Source organism: Chelmon rostratus, chromosome 19 (genome assembly GCF_017976325.1).
Source record: "Chelmon rostratus isolate fCheRos1 chromosome 19, fCheRos1.pri, whole genome shotgun sequence".
Taxonomy (NCBI): Eukaryota; Metazoa; Chordata; class Actinopteri; order Chaetodontiformes; family Chaetodontidae; genus Chelmon; species Chelmon rostratus.
Window position 1 is genome coordinate 23,090,875 of NC_055676.1, and position 19,729 is coordinate 23,110,603.

The 19,729-nt window shown below is 48.0% G+C and overlaps 1 protein-coding gene across 4 annotated transcripts in view; it reads left to right on the forward strand.

The window, feature by feature from the left end:
* The window catches only part of pde8b (phosphodiesterase 8B), a 49,714-nt gene that overhangs the window by 11,487 nt on the left and 18,498 nt on the right, over window positions 1–19,729 (forward strand). Inside the window, exons 1-7 of one of the 4 annotated variants that reach the window (XM_041959604.1) lie at window positions 250–872; window positions 10,329–10,385; window positions 15,709–15,899; window positions 17,777–17,836; window positions 18,976–19,033; window positions 19,293–19,381; window positions 19,470–19,548. In XM_041959604.1, the coding sequence (XP_041815538.1) occupies window positions 591–872; window positions 10,329–10,385; window positions 15,709–15,899; window positions 17,777–17,836; window positions 18,976–19,033; window positions 19,293–19,381; window positions 19,470–19,548 (816 nt within the window). In that variant the 5' untranslated portion in view covers window positions 250–590. Of the gene's footprint in view, window positions 1–249; window positions 873–10,064; window positions 10,255–10,328; window positions 10,386–15,708; window positions 15,900–17,776; window positions 17,837–18,975; window positions 19,034–19,292; window positions 19,382–19,469; window positions 19,549–19,729 lie in introns of those variants that run through there. The other 3 variants (XM_041959605.1, XM_041959606.1, XM_041959607.1) reach the window with 3 other exon arrangements.

Genomic DNA, 19,729 nt, shown 5'->3' on the forward strand with positions numbered 1-19,729 from the left:
GGGGAGATCAGGGGGTCATGATGGAGAGATGGAAGTGATATAATGTTGGAGAGGGAGGGAGAGGGAGAGGGAGGGAGGGAGGGATGGACCATGGCCAATCATCGACAAGCAGAATAACTAAAGTAGAGACAGACAGATTTCACAGAGCCAGTTAGTCTCCACAGGCCCGAACCGCCGGCATGTCTCAGAGGATGAAGCCAGACGTGATGAAGAGCAGCCAGGTGGTTTAGTCCGTTTCTTCATCAGTCCGGCTCAGTTCCCAGGAGGTCCAGGCCGTCGGAAGGACCTTCTGTCCTAAATATGACATCGAGATCCAAGAGCCTACAATAGCGGAGGCTGAGGAGGGACCGGATCCACGGGACGCATGAATTAAACAATCACCAACGCCACCTCACGCCCCCACCTCCCCCCAACCTCCTACTTCATGTGCTCAAACGGAGGTGTGTGGAGGAGAGAGCGACCCGAGCCCGCAGCCGATGCCCGGAGAGACCAGCAGCCTGTGTGCAGGCAGCTGCGGACGACAGGAAGGTGGTACCCAAGCGTCGCTGTTTGTTATCCGCGATCCGGCTCCGGAGGCGCGCCGCTGAGGTATGGGCTGCGCTCCCAGCATCCACGTCTCTCAGAGCGGGGTGATCTACTGCCGAGACTCAGACGAATCCAACTCCCCCCACCAGACCACCACCATCTCTCAGGGCACCGCGGCCACGCTGCACGGGCTCTTCATCAAGACCGATGCGGCCGAGACCATCCCCTCCGTCATCACCTACCAGAACCGCCACTCGCGCAACAACTCGTACCGGGATCGCAAGGAGAACAGCGGGGGCCACGTCCGCATCGAGGCCGAGACGCAGACCAGCCACACCAGCGTCAAGGTACAGCAACACAGGAGCGCATCATCATCACCACCATCATCTTCATCATCACCATCACCGGGTCGTGAGTGAAAATCACACGTGAGGAGGCCCCGTGTGTCGGTGTGTTTGTGTGTCACCGGGGGAGGCCCGAGCCTGCTGATCGGCTGCTTTTACTCCAGTAACGAGCACAGTTCATTCACTCAGCGCCTCCCCAGCCCCCGCCTGCAGCCAGCCACGGTGGGCTGATATTTAGTGGAAGATGCGTGTAGCAGATGAACAGAATTAATCATTTATTCATGAAAATGTCGCGCGGTTGCTCAGTTGTAGATCTGAATCATTTGCACCTCCAGGATTGTTCGGTCTCTTCCTGCTTACAGCGACACTGCAGCCCGCAGTGATGGGCTCGGTGTTCACATCCTGCGTGGAAATGCACCACAGGGTTTGCGATAGAACAACTTCATCACCGCTTTATCTTCCTCCTCACGCCGCCTCCCGCCTCTGCGCGTCCTGGCGCGGCTGTCCGCGCTCTCCCGAGGCTCACACAGGCTGAACATCGTCAGAGTCAGAGGATCATGTGTGGCAGTTTCTGTCGCTGCTTTCACGGCTTCATTAAGGTCTGCATCAAACTAAACGTTAACAAAGTGGGAGGGGTCTGATTTAACGTGAGAGATCAGCTGTGACCGAATCAAAGAGCCACAAAGTGAAAGATGTTGGGGGGAAAGTGCGTGTAGAGAGCTCCAAACTTCATTAAAAAAACTTATCTCAAGGCTTATTAATGAGCTTTTCCCAAAACTTTCAACCACTTCTCAAGGTGGAAGAAGTTGCATGACAAAGAAAATCTAAGTAAGTGGACCTTGAGTCCAGAATGAACTTTGCTGTAATATTTTAAATTTGTCTTCAAAAATCAAGTTCAACGTCGGCTGAAAAGCCAATTTTTACTTTTTGCCATCTCACCACTTTGATCAGTTAGTTTTTTTCTACATTCGATGAATGAAAACATCTGAAGGTTTTTCGTCCCGTCAGCTCACGATGTGTGACGAATGACGTTTGGAGCCGAAATCAAAGCTCACCAAAACCAAACCGTGGACAACCAATCGGTCACACCTCGCACAGATTCAGCCCTGTTCCACGGTGTAATCTGATATCTGATGGAGGGAACTTAGCTGAGGTTTTCGGCTACAAACCAAACATTTCGCTTCGTTTTCAAATTAATGCGATTAGCTAACAAGCGATCCGCTCGCGCCTCATCGTCCAACATTCATTGGGCCGCGTTCAAGATGTTTCCTTCACTGCTCACACACACCTGTAACAGACTACAGCCGGCTGCAGATGATGTGGTCAGTTCTTGTTGTTTCAAGCCCCCGAAGAGCCGCTGCGGAGAAAACAAGAACGCACAAAGTGAAACCATGATAGAAAATGTGAAATTTAAGTCAGTGAAACCGTGAAAATGTTTCTTTCTGGCGGCGAAAAAGACGTTTCAGTAATAAGAAACTGAATTCTGTTTTCTTTCATTACGGTCGGAGGTGAAACGTTCATGTGAGCTCAGATCTTTGGTGGTCCCCCCTCGTTGAAAACCCCCTCAGCTGTCAAATCAGATTCAGGCCCATCGTGAGATCACATGACTGCTGGACGATAGTTTGCAGAACATCAGCTGTTCTGTGAAAAGTTTTAACTGGGTGACGGAGGACTTTAACATCATCGCCAGTCCTCCTCATCCTCAGCGTAAAGATCATAAACTTGTGTTCGTGTCTCGTCATGAGGGAGCATGTGAACAGACGCAGAGCCACAGAGGATGTAGCTGTGTTTTCTTAAGAAGTCATGCAGCAGATGATCGTGTCATCAGATGAACCCGCTCAGGCCGACACGACGTTTCAGCTGCTCTGCGACAGAAAAGCAGCCTCGTGCTTCGTTTGTGGCCTTTTTTTGTCGGCTCCACTGACCCTGCGTGCTTTAATTATCACGTTTCCTCATTTTTTTGGCCTATGCTTGTCTCCTCTGGTCCTAATATGGAAGAAAATTGTGAGTCAATGGATTGAATGAAAGTTATTAGTCGCTCTAACGGGACGTTTCTCAGCAGCAGCTTAAATCACAGAACACGCTGCAGCAGCTTAATAATATTTAGATCCATCAATTTAATGCCTTTTATAGATTTGTGTCATTAGCTTAGGGTTGCACAGATAGAGTGTGTGTGTGTGTGTGTGTGTGTGTGTGTGTGTGCTGGCCTGTCAGCTGTTCCTTCCCTCAGTCCCCCTCCATCTCTGAGGACCGAGAGAGGATCAATGATACCATTTGTTATTAAAACCATCTGCCTTTCCCTGCAGGATCTTGATAATCTGCCACGGTGTTGATCATGCTCCCGTGTGTGTGTGTGTGTGTGTGTGTGTTGTTTACCCCTCTGGTCAGTGCGGTGGGGGGTGTGAACCGTAGCATGTGAGGGAGCTGATTCTGGTGGCCTGTACAGACTTCCCTGCAGGGCCTCTCACACAGACAGACGCATGATTTAGCACTTTCTCAGCATCGCCGCCGACGTTTAAACGTTCAGGCGGTCGCGGACGATGCCGCGTCTTCTTTATTTGTTCATGTTTGCAAACAAACTGATAATAATTGAGTAAAGAAATAGAGAGATAAGACAAACAGCGCAGGACAAATGACAGAAAATAAACCCAGGAGAAGATGAGATGAGGTCGCAGGTCAGCGACAGATGGAGCCCGGGCTCTCCTGGATGTTACACTGACATGAAGCTAATTAGCAACAGCGAACAACAAATTAACGTACGTGATGAGGAAATGCCAGCGTACCTGTTGATACTGTTTTTTGCCCCCTGGGAGCCAAAACACGCTCTAAAGTGCCCTCTTTCATTTGTTTTCCACCAAAATAAGACATCTTGCAATGAACTTTTCCACTCATTGCACTCCACTTTTTTTAATGCAGACCTTTCCCTCACCTTAACCAAAGTGTTGCTGTTGCCTGAACCGGACCACAGTCTGGAGGCGAGCTCTGGATTCTGGCGTCAGAGTCCTGCGCTTCATGCACCCGACCACCTCCTGCGACTCCAGCACGGGACATGAAGTGTAGTGTTTCATCCACTCTGTTGACTCTGAGCATCATCATTATGTTTCTCAGCACCATTATAATTATGACTGCAAATCGGCTGCATATGAACGGATTCGTAGGATTGAGGGCGGGGCCAGCGTGATGATCTCTGGTTGGAGTTAACACGTCTCGACAGGTAGTCAAAGGAAAGAAATACTACATGTGTGTATGAAAACACAACCCGTATCCTTCGTGATGTCTCGGGAGCAGTACAGGAGTACTACACGCACCATGCAGTAATTCTGATTATTGATGTATGGTATGCATGTACACATTGAAACTATACGTACTGAACCACCAAGCCGCGGTCACTCTAAAAACGCTTTGAACTTGTTGTCGTGTGAACAGGCAGAGACGGTTTTTGGAAACTGATTGCTGAGCGTCTTCTGACCGTCTCCGTGAGCATCATTTTAGACGTCGGTGTTGGAAAATCCACAGCCCTGCCCGGTCAGAGGTGGGCGGGACGTAACGTCTGAGCTGCTTAGAGGCCCGGCTCCGACCACGCTCTCAGCGCTCCTCTAAACTGATGCATTCTGTGTGCAAGTCATCATTATTGACGTTATTTATTTCTTCTTGAGCAATTATCGTTTTCATTTATTCATGCTATAGTCCTCTCGTGCTCGTGGTTGTCGAGCTTCAGCTGGTGTGCCGGTGCAGAGGCTCTTAAACTAGAACCAGCTATTAAAAACTACTTTTCTCACAGAGATCTCATCGTCTGGTTGCATCAGCTGAGCAGCTCTCCTCTTGTTTTAGCGTCTGAGCGTAGTTTTCAGATTGAGCCCTCTTAGCGTGGACCGTCTTGGAGGCTGGATGGAGGAGGCGGGCGTGTGAGAGCAGGAATGTCACCCAGGCTGTGAAGTGGAAAATAGTTTGGATGTTGGCCAGGGACAGCTGTTTACATGCAGAGGAGTTCCTGTAGGTGTGTGTTTACGTGCACGTTATGTCACTGGAGCATAGTCTGAACTTTTATGATGCGTAGTCATGTTTCTGGTGGTTCGGAAACGCAGCGCATAAGAACGATCGGTAGCAGGGAGGGCGGCGGGATCCTGGGGGACGTCCAAACCCTGCAGCTGTCAATCAAGCTGGATAAATAAATATTGAAGGAGTCAGGCAGGATTAGCCCGGACTCATTCAAAGAGGAGTCATATGTGAGGCAGTGGAAGTATCTCTCTTTTTTATTTTCCATGCCGGCGGGCAAAAGGAATAGAATCAACAGGTCTTCACTGCAGCTCGAACACACTCGGGTTCACTGCTTTGGCCAAATTGGACTTTGCAGTCCCGCTGATTCACATGAATTCACTTTAAAGTCTGACCAACAGTGGATTTTACCTTACATGTGGTTCTGACAGAACAGTGCTCAACATATGGGGCATTTTACAGAACGAGAGATGACATTCAGCCAGTGGCGTGAACAGGGGGGGGGGGGGGGCCTCGTGGCCCAGTTTTTGAAAAATGCGCGCTAAAGTGCCCTCTTGGACTCCAAAACGCGTGCTAAAGTGCCCTCTTGGGAGCCAAAACACGCGCTAAAGTGCCCCCTGGGAGCCAAAACACGCGCTAAAGTGCCCCCTGGGAGCCAAAATGTGTGTTAAAGTGCCCTCTTGGACACCAAAACGCGCTCTAAAGTGCTCTCTTGGGAGCCAAAACGCGTGTTAAAGTGCCCTCTTAGACGCCAAAATGTGTGCTAAAGTGCCCTCTTCAGTGGCAAGGACATGCTATATGTGCCCTTTTTTTCCTTTCCGCCCCTGCCCTTTAAAAAGTCTGTGCACGCCACTGCATTCAGCTGATGTTTACCAGCTTAGCTTAGCGTGCTAGCATTTGCTAATGAGCAGCACACAGCTGAGGTTTTACAGGCAGTAATCCAAAGTACAAACGGACAAATGAAGTTTGATCTGACGGTGGAGGTCCAGTGGAGGATTTAAGGGGATCTGTTGGCAGAAATGGAATATAATATTCACAATTCATTGGCTTAGGATGAGCCCTTTATTTCTGGTTTCTTGGTAGCATAACGTGAAATTTGAAGGATGCGGCCAAGAAGCTCGCTCACGTGACGACGTTAACCCAAATCAAAATATCACTTGATCCGTGTGAGCTTATCACGACTCGATCCCGTGGAGAGAAGTCGAGCGAAGGGAGATAAAGTGGCGCAGTGTGCAGACTGAGGCTGACCTCAGGTCCATCCGGGCAGCACAGAAGGCCGCCTGCACGCCAGATAAGACGAGGCCTTGTCGCAAGGACTGTGATGCACGTAAACACCGAGGAGTAACGTGATGCGATGGCCGCCGGCTGCTCGGTCTTTATCTGGCGACACACAAAATAAATCAAAAAGCGTTTCGCTGCGGCTCAGATAGAGAAGAACGTGACATAATGCATAGGACCAGAAGACTCGGCCCTGCGATGAAGGCCACAGTAACGTAACGTCACACTGTCTCGCCTCTGATTTCTAAACAGAGTTTCAAAGTAAGAGCCCCGCAGCAGGTCAAGTCCAGATGAGAAATAGACCCCTCTGTCACCCGGCCTGAAAGCGTAAACAGCTCTTTCTGTTCTCCGGCTGTAATGTAAACCAGCTTGTCGTCCTTATAATCTAACATCATCGTAAACAGTGAAAACACCTTCAAAAGAATACATTAAACATGCCGTCGCTCTGTTAAGTTTAGCGCGTCCTGAAGAGTAAACCGCTCGGCTAAATGTGCGATGAAACGGTGCAGCGGGCCTCCACGATGACAGCGATGTTTAATCTCTATCATAACAGTGTGTACACACTGTATGCAGTGACATGATGTACCTGGGCCCTTGTAGGTAATTATGGGTTTATTTATACAGCGCCTTTCAAAGCCAACGTTACAAAGTGCTCCATGCAAACAAAGACTGCCAGAGGAAGGCAGCGTGCAGCGAGAAGAGCTTCAGAAAGTTAGCAGTTAGCTAAGGCTAGGCTGCAGCGGCGAAAGGGACAGGTGCATGCTGGGATTTCTTCTGATTCCTTCTGCCGTGCAACAAAGTCCTGATCTGACCGGCTTCAGATTACTGGAAACACAACTTTAGTCTGCAGTTTTATACATTTAAGAGTTTTACACATAAAACAGCTGTATGATGTCAAGCCTGAGAAGGAAGGGGCTCATGAGAGGATGCTGTTAGTTGCATTGTGGGAAATGTAGTTTTTTGGTGGGTTGAAAGCCGGGACATCTTGGCCTCTGCTGCACAGATTTTGATCAACTTTAAAGAATTGCTAAACTAAATTTTCTGCCTTTAATCGAGAGAATAGTTCTGATTTTCAGCCTGCAAATACAGGAAAGCTTCAACTAACGGTTATTTTCAGAATCGATTACTTGGTTGTTTTTTTCGAGTAGCAGATGAGACGCTGCAGCTCCCCAAAAACGACTCAAACAATTAAGAAGCCAACTTATCTCAAAATCGCTCCTTTCTGTCTTTCCTCTCTTTCTTTATTGTCTCCATTTATCTCTTTCCTCCAGCTTCATACAGACTCCGCCTCTTGGTAGTCTGAATCCTTATGAATCCAGAAACCGTCTTTCCTCCGCCATTCATCTTGACTCTGAGGCTCTTATTGTGTACTCCTAAATCTTTCCCCTTCCTGTATCTCCATGGAGACCTCGTCAGCTGCTCTAAGAGGAGACGGTGCCTTATGACAACTTCACCCAACGCTTCCTCCATCATCTTCCGCTCTCCGGTGATTGCTGAGCTGTTCCGGTTTCTGGCGCCTTCCTTCCTGTCCTGTTTCACATCACGCAACCGCTCAGCAGATGCTCCTTGTCTGTCTGGTTCAGATCTCCCCCTGGGTCGGCTCATGCTCGACCGACCTCCTTTCTTTGCCCCGTCAGACCTCGCAAAGATGGCTGCCGGCGTCCACCAACGTCCACCAGCCACAAGCTGCGAGCGTCTGCATGTTGTTGCCGATGGGTTTTCACGTGGAGGTCGTTGAGATCCCGGTGCTGTCAGACGCTAAAGCTACCCTGCGCGTCTGCATGTGACGTTGAGGGCCGTGACAAAATGTTGGTGTTTGACGACCCGGGGACGAGACCCTGCAAGTCCGCCATCGTCAACCCAGTAGCTTAGACAGACGGACTGTGTCCTCGGCTTCTCCAGCGCTCTTATGAAGCCTCGGCTGTGCATCCATGTTCAGTGATGTACTCAAAGCAGCGTAATAGTACACAGATGCTCTTTGCTCCCAGTTGTCGGTACCTTTCAAAATAAAAGAGTCACAGGGCTCGCTCACTTTAATGTTAACACATGTTGCTTTGTGGCATTTGCAGAAACAGCCGATTATATTCTTTTTCTTTGGAGGTCAGTCTCCAAATGAATGTTTAGTCCATGTTCTCACAGTCACTGATCACTTCCTGGAGCTGCTTCACAATAAAAGCGGTGTCTGTTTGCATTAACATCATACGCGTCATACATTCACGCCTGCTTCCTGACAGCTGCTGCTCTCTGTGCTTCAGCAGCGATGTGTCCTCGCGATGCATCGGATCAGGCGGGAAAAACAAGATCTCTGACGTCTTACTGTGCACAAGATGTGTTTTAAAGACTCTGACATTTTATTTTCTCAGTCAGCTTCTTATTGAGAGCGCTGGATCTTCAGGAACAGACATTATTCTACCAAACTAACAGTTTTGGTTATTTCACTTGACATTTTCTGGGTTTTTTTTCCTGCCCTGACTTAAATTGTAAATATGTGATGTCACATTCTTCACATGCACCAATCAGGATTCATTATCACATGAACAATTGGTAAAGTAACAAAGTACATTTACTCAAGTACAACTTCAAGGTTTCTGGACTTTAGTATTTCCATTTTATGCTACTTTTATGCTTTTCTGATAGCTTTAGTTACTAGTTACTTTTCAGATTACAAATTTTTCATGTCCTTCTGGTCCAGTGAAAAGCTCGTATCTCCAGACGTGTTGATGTTGAATGTTTGTGATGAACTGAAGGATGAAGTTTTCCTTCATCTCTTCTTCAGCTAAATAAACTGTTTAAAAAGCCTCTTGGATCAGCTGAAAATGCATCATCACAGAGCTGAAAACAGGCTGTTTTTCTGAGATACGAGGTTCTCGCGGGACAAACATGTGATGATCTTATAGAATATGATGCATCGCTGCAGATTAAACCAGCCAGCAATATATAAAGTAGTAATTTGTTTCCAGCACTGTCAATCAAACTTGGTTTAACTGCAGAATCACAGTCCTGATGGAGCAGACGGCGTGTTTGAGGGTTAAACTCTTAACATCCAGCGACGCTCACCGCAAATCCAACGTGTGTTTCTGTGCGTGTGTGCGAGTTTGTTCATGCATGAACCCAAAATTAGACTAATTCTTCAAGAGCGGCGGCCGAAAGCTCTCGATGACGTCAGCGGTGGGTAGGGGCTCATCGAGGCTACGTGTGGCTTGTGGTACGTCCACCTTTAAGCCTAATTACCACTGACAAAGAATGCTGATGTGCGGTTGAGTCACCAGCCCCCGTCCACCTCACCGCTTTAGTCATACGGCGGCTTCTGAGCGGCTGAGTCCAGGTTGTGCGTGGCATGCATTATTATGAACCTCGTGCCCCACCCCCCTCCTCCCTCTTTCTTTCTTTATCTCTCCCCTCTCTGTGTTTGTGGATACCTCATGCATATTTTTCTCCAGCTGGAATGAGACCTTAATCTGGAACATTCCCCTGTGGGTTATGACTGCATGTGTGTTTACAGACAAAAACCGCATATTCTAACAAAGACCTTTCAATGAGGGCGGATGACTCACCAGCGCAGAATTTGCTCAAAAATAACTGGATACCTGATGGTAATTCCCGGCTAACGTGGCGTCCACTGTGATGCTGCACGATACGGTGCGACGCTGATTCACCGAAGTGTGGTGTGAGCGTGTGTGTGCATGCATACGCTCAAAGGGTGCACATGCAGCCGAGTTGCTTATTCACAGCAGAATGACGCATGGGGTTAAGAAGCCTGCACACACACACACACATGCAGCACCGAGCGCGATGCTCCTGCAGTAGGATTATGCGAGTAAACCTGTGAGTTCAATCTGCGACTGGCTGCTAATACCTTCTAAAGCGCACAGGTCCGCTCTGGGCCGCTAATGCTACAGCGTAGGAGAGGCGATCGCACAGTCTGCAGGAAAGAACCAGATATTTGTTTTGTTTTCGGAGGCGGCCGACGGCTGACTGAGGAAGTACTCGCCTTGTTGCCTGAAGGACTTTCAAAGCTCAAAGAGAGACGTAAGAAAGACGTGCAGCGTAGACAGGTCGTGCAAGAAAAAAGCAATATGCCAGTATGCTTCTGGACATCAACGGTAAAATGGTAAGAAGTGTTGGCAGCGTCTTTGCCTCGCGTGTGTGTTTATGTGCTCACACAGTTTATTCTGCTGTTTGCAGGTTTCAGCTACAGAAGAATGTGTTGGACCGATGAGACTGACTCAAGAGCCAATTCAGGTAAGAAGACAACACACCTCCGGAGTCACGTTGCTTTCTCTCTCTGTGTCCTTTTGATGGAAGTATGAACTTCTAATGGACGTGGGCTGCAGCTCATGACTGTTTTCATTACGGATTTATCTGCAGGTTGTTCGTACGATTCACTGATCAGCTGTTTGGTCTTTGAAACATCAGCTGTCAAAAATCCATCAAGCTTTGCAGAGCTGAAGACGTCTTCAAAGTCCAAAAAAAACCCCAAAATACTTAGTTTATAATTCTATGATGCAGAAAAATAATCCTGTCCTTTGAAAGACGACTGAAAAGGTTAATTATTATTAACAGTTGATGATTATTTTTCAGTTGAGACACAAGTTGTTTCAACTCTGCATGGAAGATAATGAGGATTTCAGTTATTTCTTTAGTTTTTCTGGAAATGTTTGTTACCCCTGTTGTCATCATATAAACTGGAGATGTGCTATGTTTGGGTCACACTGCGGATCTTTTGCGAATACGAACTTTCTTCACGTCACCCCCCTGCTGCTATCATGCCCGGATTCTGCTCCTGGACTCTGAAAAACATCAATAAAAACCGAATCAATGATGCAAACAAGCTGTGTTTACTGACAGCAGTTCTACGAAGTGTTGCTGAGCTGTAGTCACATCCTTCGTCCAATCACGTGCTCACAGAGCCTTTCGATCATGATGCTATCACCTGTTACCAATCAGCCTGTTCACCTGTGGAATGATCCAAACAGGTGTTTTTGGAGCGTTCCACATCTTTCCCAGTCTTTAGTTGCTCCTGGCTAACTGGAACGATACCGTATTCATGTGAGGCGTTCACCTCAAACTGCCTCGTCTGGACTCCGCGGTGTCAGTTCTGGTGAGATCTCATCTCGCCCGTCAAGAACTTGGGAATATTGCGAGGTTAGGTAGAGTTGAGTCAGGGATTGTCTGTGCTCATCCTCTGCTCGGGGATTAGGCTGTGTGCTAGTCAGATTTATCCTTATGTAACAGAGAAAGTTCCTGGAGGTTACCAGCTGGTTGAGATGCAGGTATCACAGAGCATTCCTGTGTTCTGGCGGCTCCCACCTCGGGAATCAGCTGCTTTATTAGGTGCTCGTTTATTGCTTTGATTTAATTTGCTGCGGTTTGAGCCGCGCTGGCTCGACCGATCTCCCGGGGTCTCTGAGTTCAGCTCAGCTCCTGCTCCAGTGCGGTGATGTGAGAGGCCCGGCACGCCCTCCTCCTCCTCCTTGTTCGCCATGCCAAACAACATTGCACCAGCGTACAGGCAGGTGGAGGGACCAGGGGCTTATTAAAAAGCTTTCTAAGACCTCGTCTCACGTCCCATAAAACCCTTAAACTGCTCTCCTGAAGCAGCCCGGTAAAGCTGTACCTCCAGCCCTCTGCTGGATCCCTGACCTCCCCTCCTTGACTCCTTCCACAGGAACGGAGAGATGAAAAGAGAGAGATAAAATCTCAGCAGGAGAGAGTTATACACAGCGAGCTTTCCTTGACATTTACTGTTGCTGCCTCGCAGCCCTGCAGAGTTTCAGCCTCTCCAGATGCCTCCTCCTCCAACTTATCTAATGATCAATGATTCGCATGTTTCACTCATTAGATTAGAGGAGGTGAACTAGCACATGTGTGTTTTTAGGTTTCTCGTACGTGTTGCTGCAATATGAACAGGAGCCCCTTCGGTCTCACTTTTTAAGCCACCGGGTGACGATTTAGTGTCATTTTTCAACACGCAGAGCGCCGCTGTCAAGTTAGCAATAATAAGTAGAAAATGCCTGGTTCCTTTCAAAATAAAGCTTGCTGAGAGGAGTGAGGACAGGTTGGCAGTCTATAAATCCACTTCACTGTAAGGGTTTGCAGGAAATAGTCCATTTGTTTTAATTCAGAGTGGGTTAATTCCTCAAAAAGAGGATTCATTCTCAGTGAAGAACCTTGGAGCTCTAATCTGCCTCTATACCTGCCAAAGAGCAGTGATTCCTAACACGTCTCTGGGGGTCATCAGGTGGAAACCTCCCTTCAACGGTGTTTCGCCTACTTAGTTCCACGACACCTCCAGGAGGCTAGGCGGTGAACTCCCGCGTCCCAGAGTCACCCCCCCTAGTACCGGTTCACACTGCTCCTACACAATCCAAACAGCACTGCCACGTTCAACTGACCCAGGCCTGTTTAGAAGATGCTCCAGGTAGTGGCCAGTACCGATGCTACCATTTAGCTAATGCCAATGCCAATGCTAATGCTAAATGCTAACCACTACCTGCTAAGAGGAACAGAAGAAGACAATACAGTTCCGATGCAACCATTTAGCTAATGCCAATGCTAATGCTAATGCTAAATGCTAACCGCTACCTGCTAAGAGGAACAGAGGAAGACAATACAGCTAGATTCACCTATACTGTTAATGTTAACTGCTAGCTGCCAATGCTAACTGCTAAGATACTATCATACTACCACCGCTTTAGCTATTGTTAGCTGCTACAATGCTAGCACAGGCCTAGATGCCACATGTAACTGCCAAGCTACCATCATCTACCCCTGCCTCTCACCAACTGCACCAATAAATTATATTAACAGCTTAATTTACATCTTGTGTGTTTTGAAGCCTGTAGTTCATTCTCAACTTTTAACTCAAGGTCGAGCTCAAGCTTTTTAAAAAGCTCTGCAGCCGGTGGTTGTTTTCATTGTTGATTGATCTTGTGATTATTTTCTCAATTAATCATTTGGTCGCCATAAAGTGGTCAATGCTCAAACTGCTCGTTTCATCCAGTAAAGTCTAAAACCTGAAGGAGCGTGGCTGTTTGTTTGTTTGTTTGTTTGTTTGTTTGTCTGTTTGTTTGTCTGTTTGTTTGTTTGTTTGTTTGTTTGTTTTGGAGGCTTTTTTGCTTTAAACAGCGACTCAAACGATTCATCAGTCATCAGAATTGCTGCTAATCAATTTTCTTCTCATCAACTACTCGACTCACCGGCAGCGGACCTTGACTCAGGATAATTCACATGTTTTATGACATTTTCAGCAAAGCACACAACAAATCGTACGATAAAGATGACGTCCAGTTTTCCAAGATTAAGAAGAAATCACATCTAAGACACGAGGGGCTCCGTAGTATTGATTAGCACACTGCTGATCATTGAAGTCTGACAGCGCCAGCAGCACCTCCCTCAGCATCAGCTGCATACAAATCAAGACCAGCGAACTCAGGCTTTATATTCGATCTAAAAATCTTAAATCCTGACTCGGGATCTCCTGTGAAAACCGTCTGATTGGCTCAGACTGTGTTACGCTCCCACACAGATAAAGTGCTCAAAGCCGGTTAGCCCAATGACACCTCCCTGTGTTTGGGAATCTCCCAGCGTTGGACGGCATCTGGCCTGGCTGTGCAAACACAGCGGATTAACCTCTGAACTCTGAAAATGTGAGTCAGCTCGCAGCAGCAGAGGCTGCGTGCCAGCCGAACAGCGACTGTCCGCTGTTTTCAGCGGCGTTTGTAACATTAAGTCTGTGTGACCAGGTAACCGCGACATTAACAGTGGGTTAAGCTCAAGGAGGAGTGTGTCTGAGGCAGATATGATGTCAGCGTGATGGAGTGCAGCCTTGTGTTTGACTGTGTGTGCATCAGACGGGGTTTTAAGCCCTGCGGCGCCTCCTGCCAGGCTCGTCGTTGGTGACATATTTGGGTGGCGGGTCGGAGATCCGTGCAGCTGGCGTCCTCCCAGCGTCGGCTGGGTCCTGTGCGTGTGGAATTTCACATGTTAGCACCATGGTTACACAAGCCAGGAGGAGATCAAAGACTGTGGACCTTTCACAGGCACTCACCAATACGAGCTCATTTTCTCCCTCCTTCTTCTACGTCTTCTTCTCCGCCTGTTCTCGCCCGTGCTTTTCCATATTTTCTGTCCTGTCTCCAGCTGTGCAGCGCTGCGTTCAGGTGTCACGCCATGAACTGCCCTCTTCCTGATTTTAAAACTTGATGCACAAACCATAAATAAAACAGAATGCGACACCTTGCTGAGCCTCTTTTGACATAATCAGCACAAAGTCAATATATTTACTCTCTGAGCTCATCAGCTTCACTGATTTTTGTAAATATCTGCTGATTCTGAATCTGATGCAGCAGCTAAAGACTGGGAAAGATGTGGAACGCTCCAAAAACACCTGTTTGGATCATTCCACAGGTAAACAGGCTGATTGGTAACAGGTGATAGTATCATGATTGAAAGGCTCAGTGGTTCACAGCGAGGATGGAGCGACGTGATTGGATAAAGGAGATTAAGCACAGACTGTTGTCAGTTTGTTTGCACATGATCGATTGTTTTTATTTGTTTCATGCAGCGTTTTCTGGAATCAGGGTTGCACACAGGACGTGTGGGGAGTCTTCACTTCTCTCTTCCCTCTCGCTCTCTGCTGCACCTCCGTGCACTCCCTCCGTCACTCTTTCCTTTGTTGTCGTTAGTGGGAGTCAGGAGGTGATGCTGCTGCGAGCAGAGCTGAGTGCTGTTGTTTCTGGCTGCAGACCAGCTGCTCGTGTGTGCACGTGTGTGACTGTACCAGAGGTGCCGGTGTGTTCGTGGTCAAAGCGCAGCGTGGGATCACACGGCTTTCGTTACTGATCACGTGCTGCTCGGTTAATGTTGGAGGAATAAGGAGGAGACATGTTGATGTTCGCACGGTGTTGTCTGTTTAGCTCTGGTGTTTTTATCCATTCTGTTTTTATCACGGAGGGGGCTGCAGTCCACCCCAGAGCGAGAAAAAGGCTGTCGGCCCGTCACGAGGACAACAAGCAGATGGACGAACGCGCTCACAGTTATGGACAGATCGTCGTAAATCCCCTCAGCTGTATGTGTCATGAGGCTGTGGGAGGAAATCCACATATGATGCAAACGCCACGAAGGGCGAATCCTCCCTCTGCCTGCTCACGGCGACGAGATTTCACGTGTTTTCTATATTTAGAAAAATGTAAATGCATCTAAGAGAGGCGCCACTGATGATGTCTGTCAGAAGGAGTAATTACTACAGCATTTCTCTGGTTTTGAACGTCTCATTGTATTTATTTCTGTCAGGAAGCGGGTTTGTGACCAGATTCAGACTTGTTTTTATTCACGATCATAAATTTGAACCTCTGATACATCTGATATATCTTATTAATATTCAAATAAGAGCCCAGAAGTGAATCCTGCAGCTGAAGTCTGGTTCTGGGATGTCTGCGGCTCTGGAGAATGTCCTGTCTGACTAGTAAACGTAGTGCGGACCTACTAACACAGATATTCTATAATTATCACCACAGTAGCAGCACTGTCTCACCCAGGCGTCCATTCCTTCCCGTCTCCTCAGGTCCTGCTGGTGTTCGCCAAGGAGGACAGCCAAAGCGATGCCTTCTGGTGGGCCTGCGACCGCGCCGGGTTCAGGTGTAACATCGCACGGACGCCCGAGTCCGCCGTGGAGTGTTTCCTGGACAAGCACCATGAGATTATAGTCATTGACGGACGCCACTCGCGCTACTTTGAGCCTGAAGCTGTATGCCGGTGAGCCGCTGTCCTGTGTGGTTCATGCCACGCTTGTGTCTGTATGTGTATACTGTGCGAGGCTGCAGCTGGTTAGCTTAGCTTAGCACAAAGATGGAACCAGGGGGGAAACAGCAGGCCTGGCTCAGCCTGAAGGAAACTCCACCTTCCAGCACCTTTAAAGCTCAATAATTAACAGACGTCCGAAATAATCACATAAGCAGCTGTAAAAGCACAGCTTGTCTTTTTAAACGATGTCAGTTTGAAGTGGTGGAAGGAAGGTTCCCCTGTTTCCCTTCTTAATGCTAAGCTAAGCTAACCAGCTGCTGGCTGTAGCTCCATATTTATCATACTTTAGTGTGTGTTTTTCCTCTAACTCTCAGCGTGAAAGTGAACAAGCTTCCCAAACTGTCGACCTTCTCCATCAAGCATCAAATTTCACTTTGATTCCTTCAACAACTTGAAGTCTTTTTTTTCTCTGTTGCTGCGTTCAGACGAGCTGCAAAGGGCTTCATCTGCCAAGAGTCTGTGAATTTCTATAATAAAGATCCTGAAATCCTTCACTTCAATCAAAACTGATCCATATTTATGAGACGTAATCCACCGGAGCGTCCAGCTCAGTGTGGTGGAGGGCTTGTTGGCACCATCTGGTGTTCAGCGGAGGCACTGCAGGCAGGCCCGAAGCTGCAGCCTGAGCCAGAACAGTCGGTTAGCTCGCCTTGTGAAGGTTGCTGAGTCCAGAGTTTTCTGCCCTAGAGACGAGCGGCAGGGGATACTGGATGTCACAATTCACAAGAGGCCACTGGAATAGAATGGAGTGGCACTCGAGTGAGCCTGAACTACAAATTGTGAGTTTGTTTGTTGACATGAAAGCTGGATAGTGGCCCAGGGGGATCGAGAGTATGGTACACATGCAGAAGCTTGAAAAAGAGGGGCTTTTTTTCCCCCTTTATTTGTCCATTTTTCCACAGCAAAAAAACCCCCGACCGCTTCTCAACAACCTTGCCAGGTGCTCCTACTGGCCGTACTGGTCTGTCCCCAGTCTGACCTCTGCTGCTTTCTGTCATCGATGGGCTTTTTGCTAGTACTCCTCCTGAGAATATCAAACATGTCAGCTTCCTTCTTTGTGAATGCTCACAAAGCAAAACGCCATTTGAATTATAACCAACCTCCGCGTATTGCAAATAACTAATAAAAGCTGTTTTTTCCTCGCATCGATGAACAAAGCGCTTGTGTTCAGGGCAGCCGGATGGGGATTCCCGTGGCTCGCAGTGTTTAATGTGTGTCCCATGGTCGGCCTTAATGCCTCTGCGGATACCTTGAAGGCATCATTAGGAGGACGTCTGACCTTTTATTTGGGCTGGAGCTGGTGAAATAGCGCACGCTCCTCTTTATTTTTAGCCGAGGCGACTTCTGTGTTTATTTCAGTCATGATTTCTGCAGACTTTGGGGCTGGAGTTATCGTTAGATACGCCACCCGCCCATCCAGATTTCTTGGACTCACTAAAAGCCTCCACCATATATTTTGTAGGGTGATTTATTATAAGTGCTTCGTTATTTCCCGAAGTAAAGGAGCAGATCCATTCGTCTCTCCTGTCTCCTGATTACCACAGTTTGGCTGCTGCTCCTTCCCTCCTTTCCTCAACACTGTTTTTTCTCCGCTCCCCCCTCCTCCCATCCCCTCAGCCCCGCTGAGGATCGCTGCCATCATCCGCTCCTCCTTTCATCCTCCATCGCTGTCTTCTTTCCTCCTCTGATGACGTCACCCTCGGCCTCCCCACATGTTTGCTCTGTACCCGAGTCCGAGCCTCTCCTCACGAGCGCCGGGTGTGAATGGAACGAACTCCCATTGACACCCCCGCTGGCTTTTTAATCCGTTAAATTCATTTTGTTTCCAGGTTGATCCGCGCCACGAAGCCCTCTGAAAACACGGTTATTCTAGCTGTCGTGCCACAAAAGTAAGTTTGTCTTCACCTTTTTCCAGATTTTAATATCCTCTTTGTTTCGTGTGCCTTAAAGTTCCTGAAAACTACAGCTGTAACATCATCAACAAGCAGTTAAAAAACATAAAACCAAGCTAACGCAAAATCTTTATTTATGTCAGCGAGTCATTGATAAGTTCACTGTAACGTCCAATCCTTCCACCAGCAGCAGCGACCCCGTCACTTTGTTGTTTTCCCTGATTGATGAATGAAACTCAAGACCAGTGGCGTGCACAGACTTTTTGAAGGACAGGGGCGAAAAGGACTTCACTTTAGCACACGTTTTGGCTTCCAAGAGGGCACTCTAGCACGCATTTTGGCTCCCAGGGGGCACTTTAGCACGCGTTTTGGTGTCCAAGCGTGCGTTTTGGTGTCCAAGAGGGCACCTGAGCGCGCGTTTTGGTGTCCAAGAGGGCACTATAATGCACGTTTTGGCTCCCAGGTGGCATTTTAGCACGCGTTTTGGCTTCCAAGAGGGCACTTTAGAGCGCGTTTTGGCTCCCAGGGGGCACTTTAGCACGCGTTTTGGCTTCCAAGAGGGCACTTTAGCATGCATTTTGGCTTCCAAGAGGGCACTTTAGCGCGCATTTTGGTGTCCAAACGCGCGTTTTGGTGTCCAAGAGGGCACTTTAGCACGCATTTTGGCTTCCAAGAGGGCACTATAATGCGTGTTTTGGCTCCAAGGGGGCACTTTAGCACGCGTTTTTCAACAATTGGGCCACGAGAGGGGGCGGTCCCCCACCCCACCCCCTGCACGCCACTGCTCAAGACTTCCTCCAGAATTCTCACAATAATATATTTTCTATTTGCATTATTTTGTATCATGTATCTATATTTGTATTATTTAATCATCATTTTCTGATCATATTTGAATGACAGCGATTGGCTATCATCAGATTGTGATTCAAGAGTTGCTGAATCCTGATTGGTGCATCAAAGTTTATGACATCACCGCAAAAGGCAGAAATCTGTAACCAAAACTGTTGAAATCAACAGACGCTCAGACGCTGGGAGAAAATGTGTTTTGAGGGGCTTTAAACTGCACAGCTTTCATCATGTGAACCACTCCGAGCATGTTCTGATGATGATGATGATGATGATGGTTGTTTGTACAGGCCGGCTGACCAGGACGAGCCCTCCGTCCTTCCTCTCCTCTGTGCTGGATTTAGCAGGGTACGTCCAACAACTGAACTTGTAACTTCGTGTTTGCGACAGACTGAATGTGCCGTTGCTGTTTTATCGGCCTTCTTAGAGTCTCAATACGCCGAAATAGCAGCATGTTGCCAGTTTTGAAAGAGGCGCTTATTGTCAGCGGTGTCGGTGTCAAAATGACGTCGGAGGCTGGAAAAGTAAATCCTGACTCATTCAGTTTCCCGCTCGTCTCTCTCTCTCCTTCTCCTCCAAACGCCACTCAACCTCGCTCGGCCTCCAGAGGTTTGTGGAGAGCAGCAGTGTGTCGGCATGCTACAATGAGCTCATACAGATCGAACATGGAGAGGTGCGCTGCCAGTTCAAACTCAGGTACAGCCGAGGACACGCACACACACACACACACGTATACATGGTGTTTCTGCTGGTCCTGAGCTGCTGTGGCCTCGTTCATCCGCAGGGCTTGTAACTCTGTCTTCACTGCTCTGGAGCACTGTCAGGAGGCCGTGGAGATCACCAGCGAGGACCACATCATTCAGGTAGCGATGACGCACATGTGCATACGGAGCCAGGACGAGCAAACCTTTCTTTCTGCACTTATTATTTCAAACAAATCCCAGGAAAAGACCAAAACCGACAGCGTGCTCATCTCTCAGCTCTCTCTCTCTGTGGCACTCCTCAACACCTGAATCTTTAAAAACTATACATGAATAAATAGCA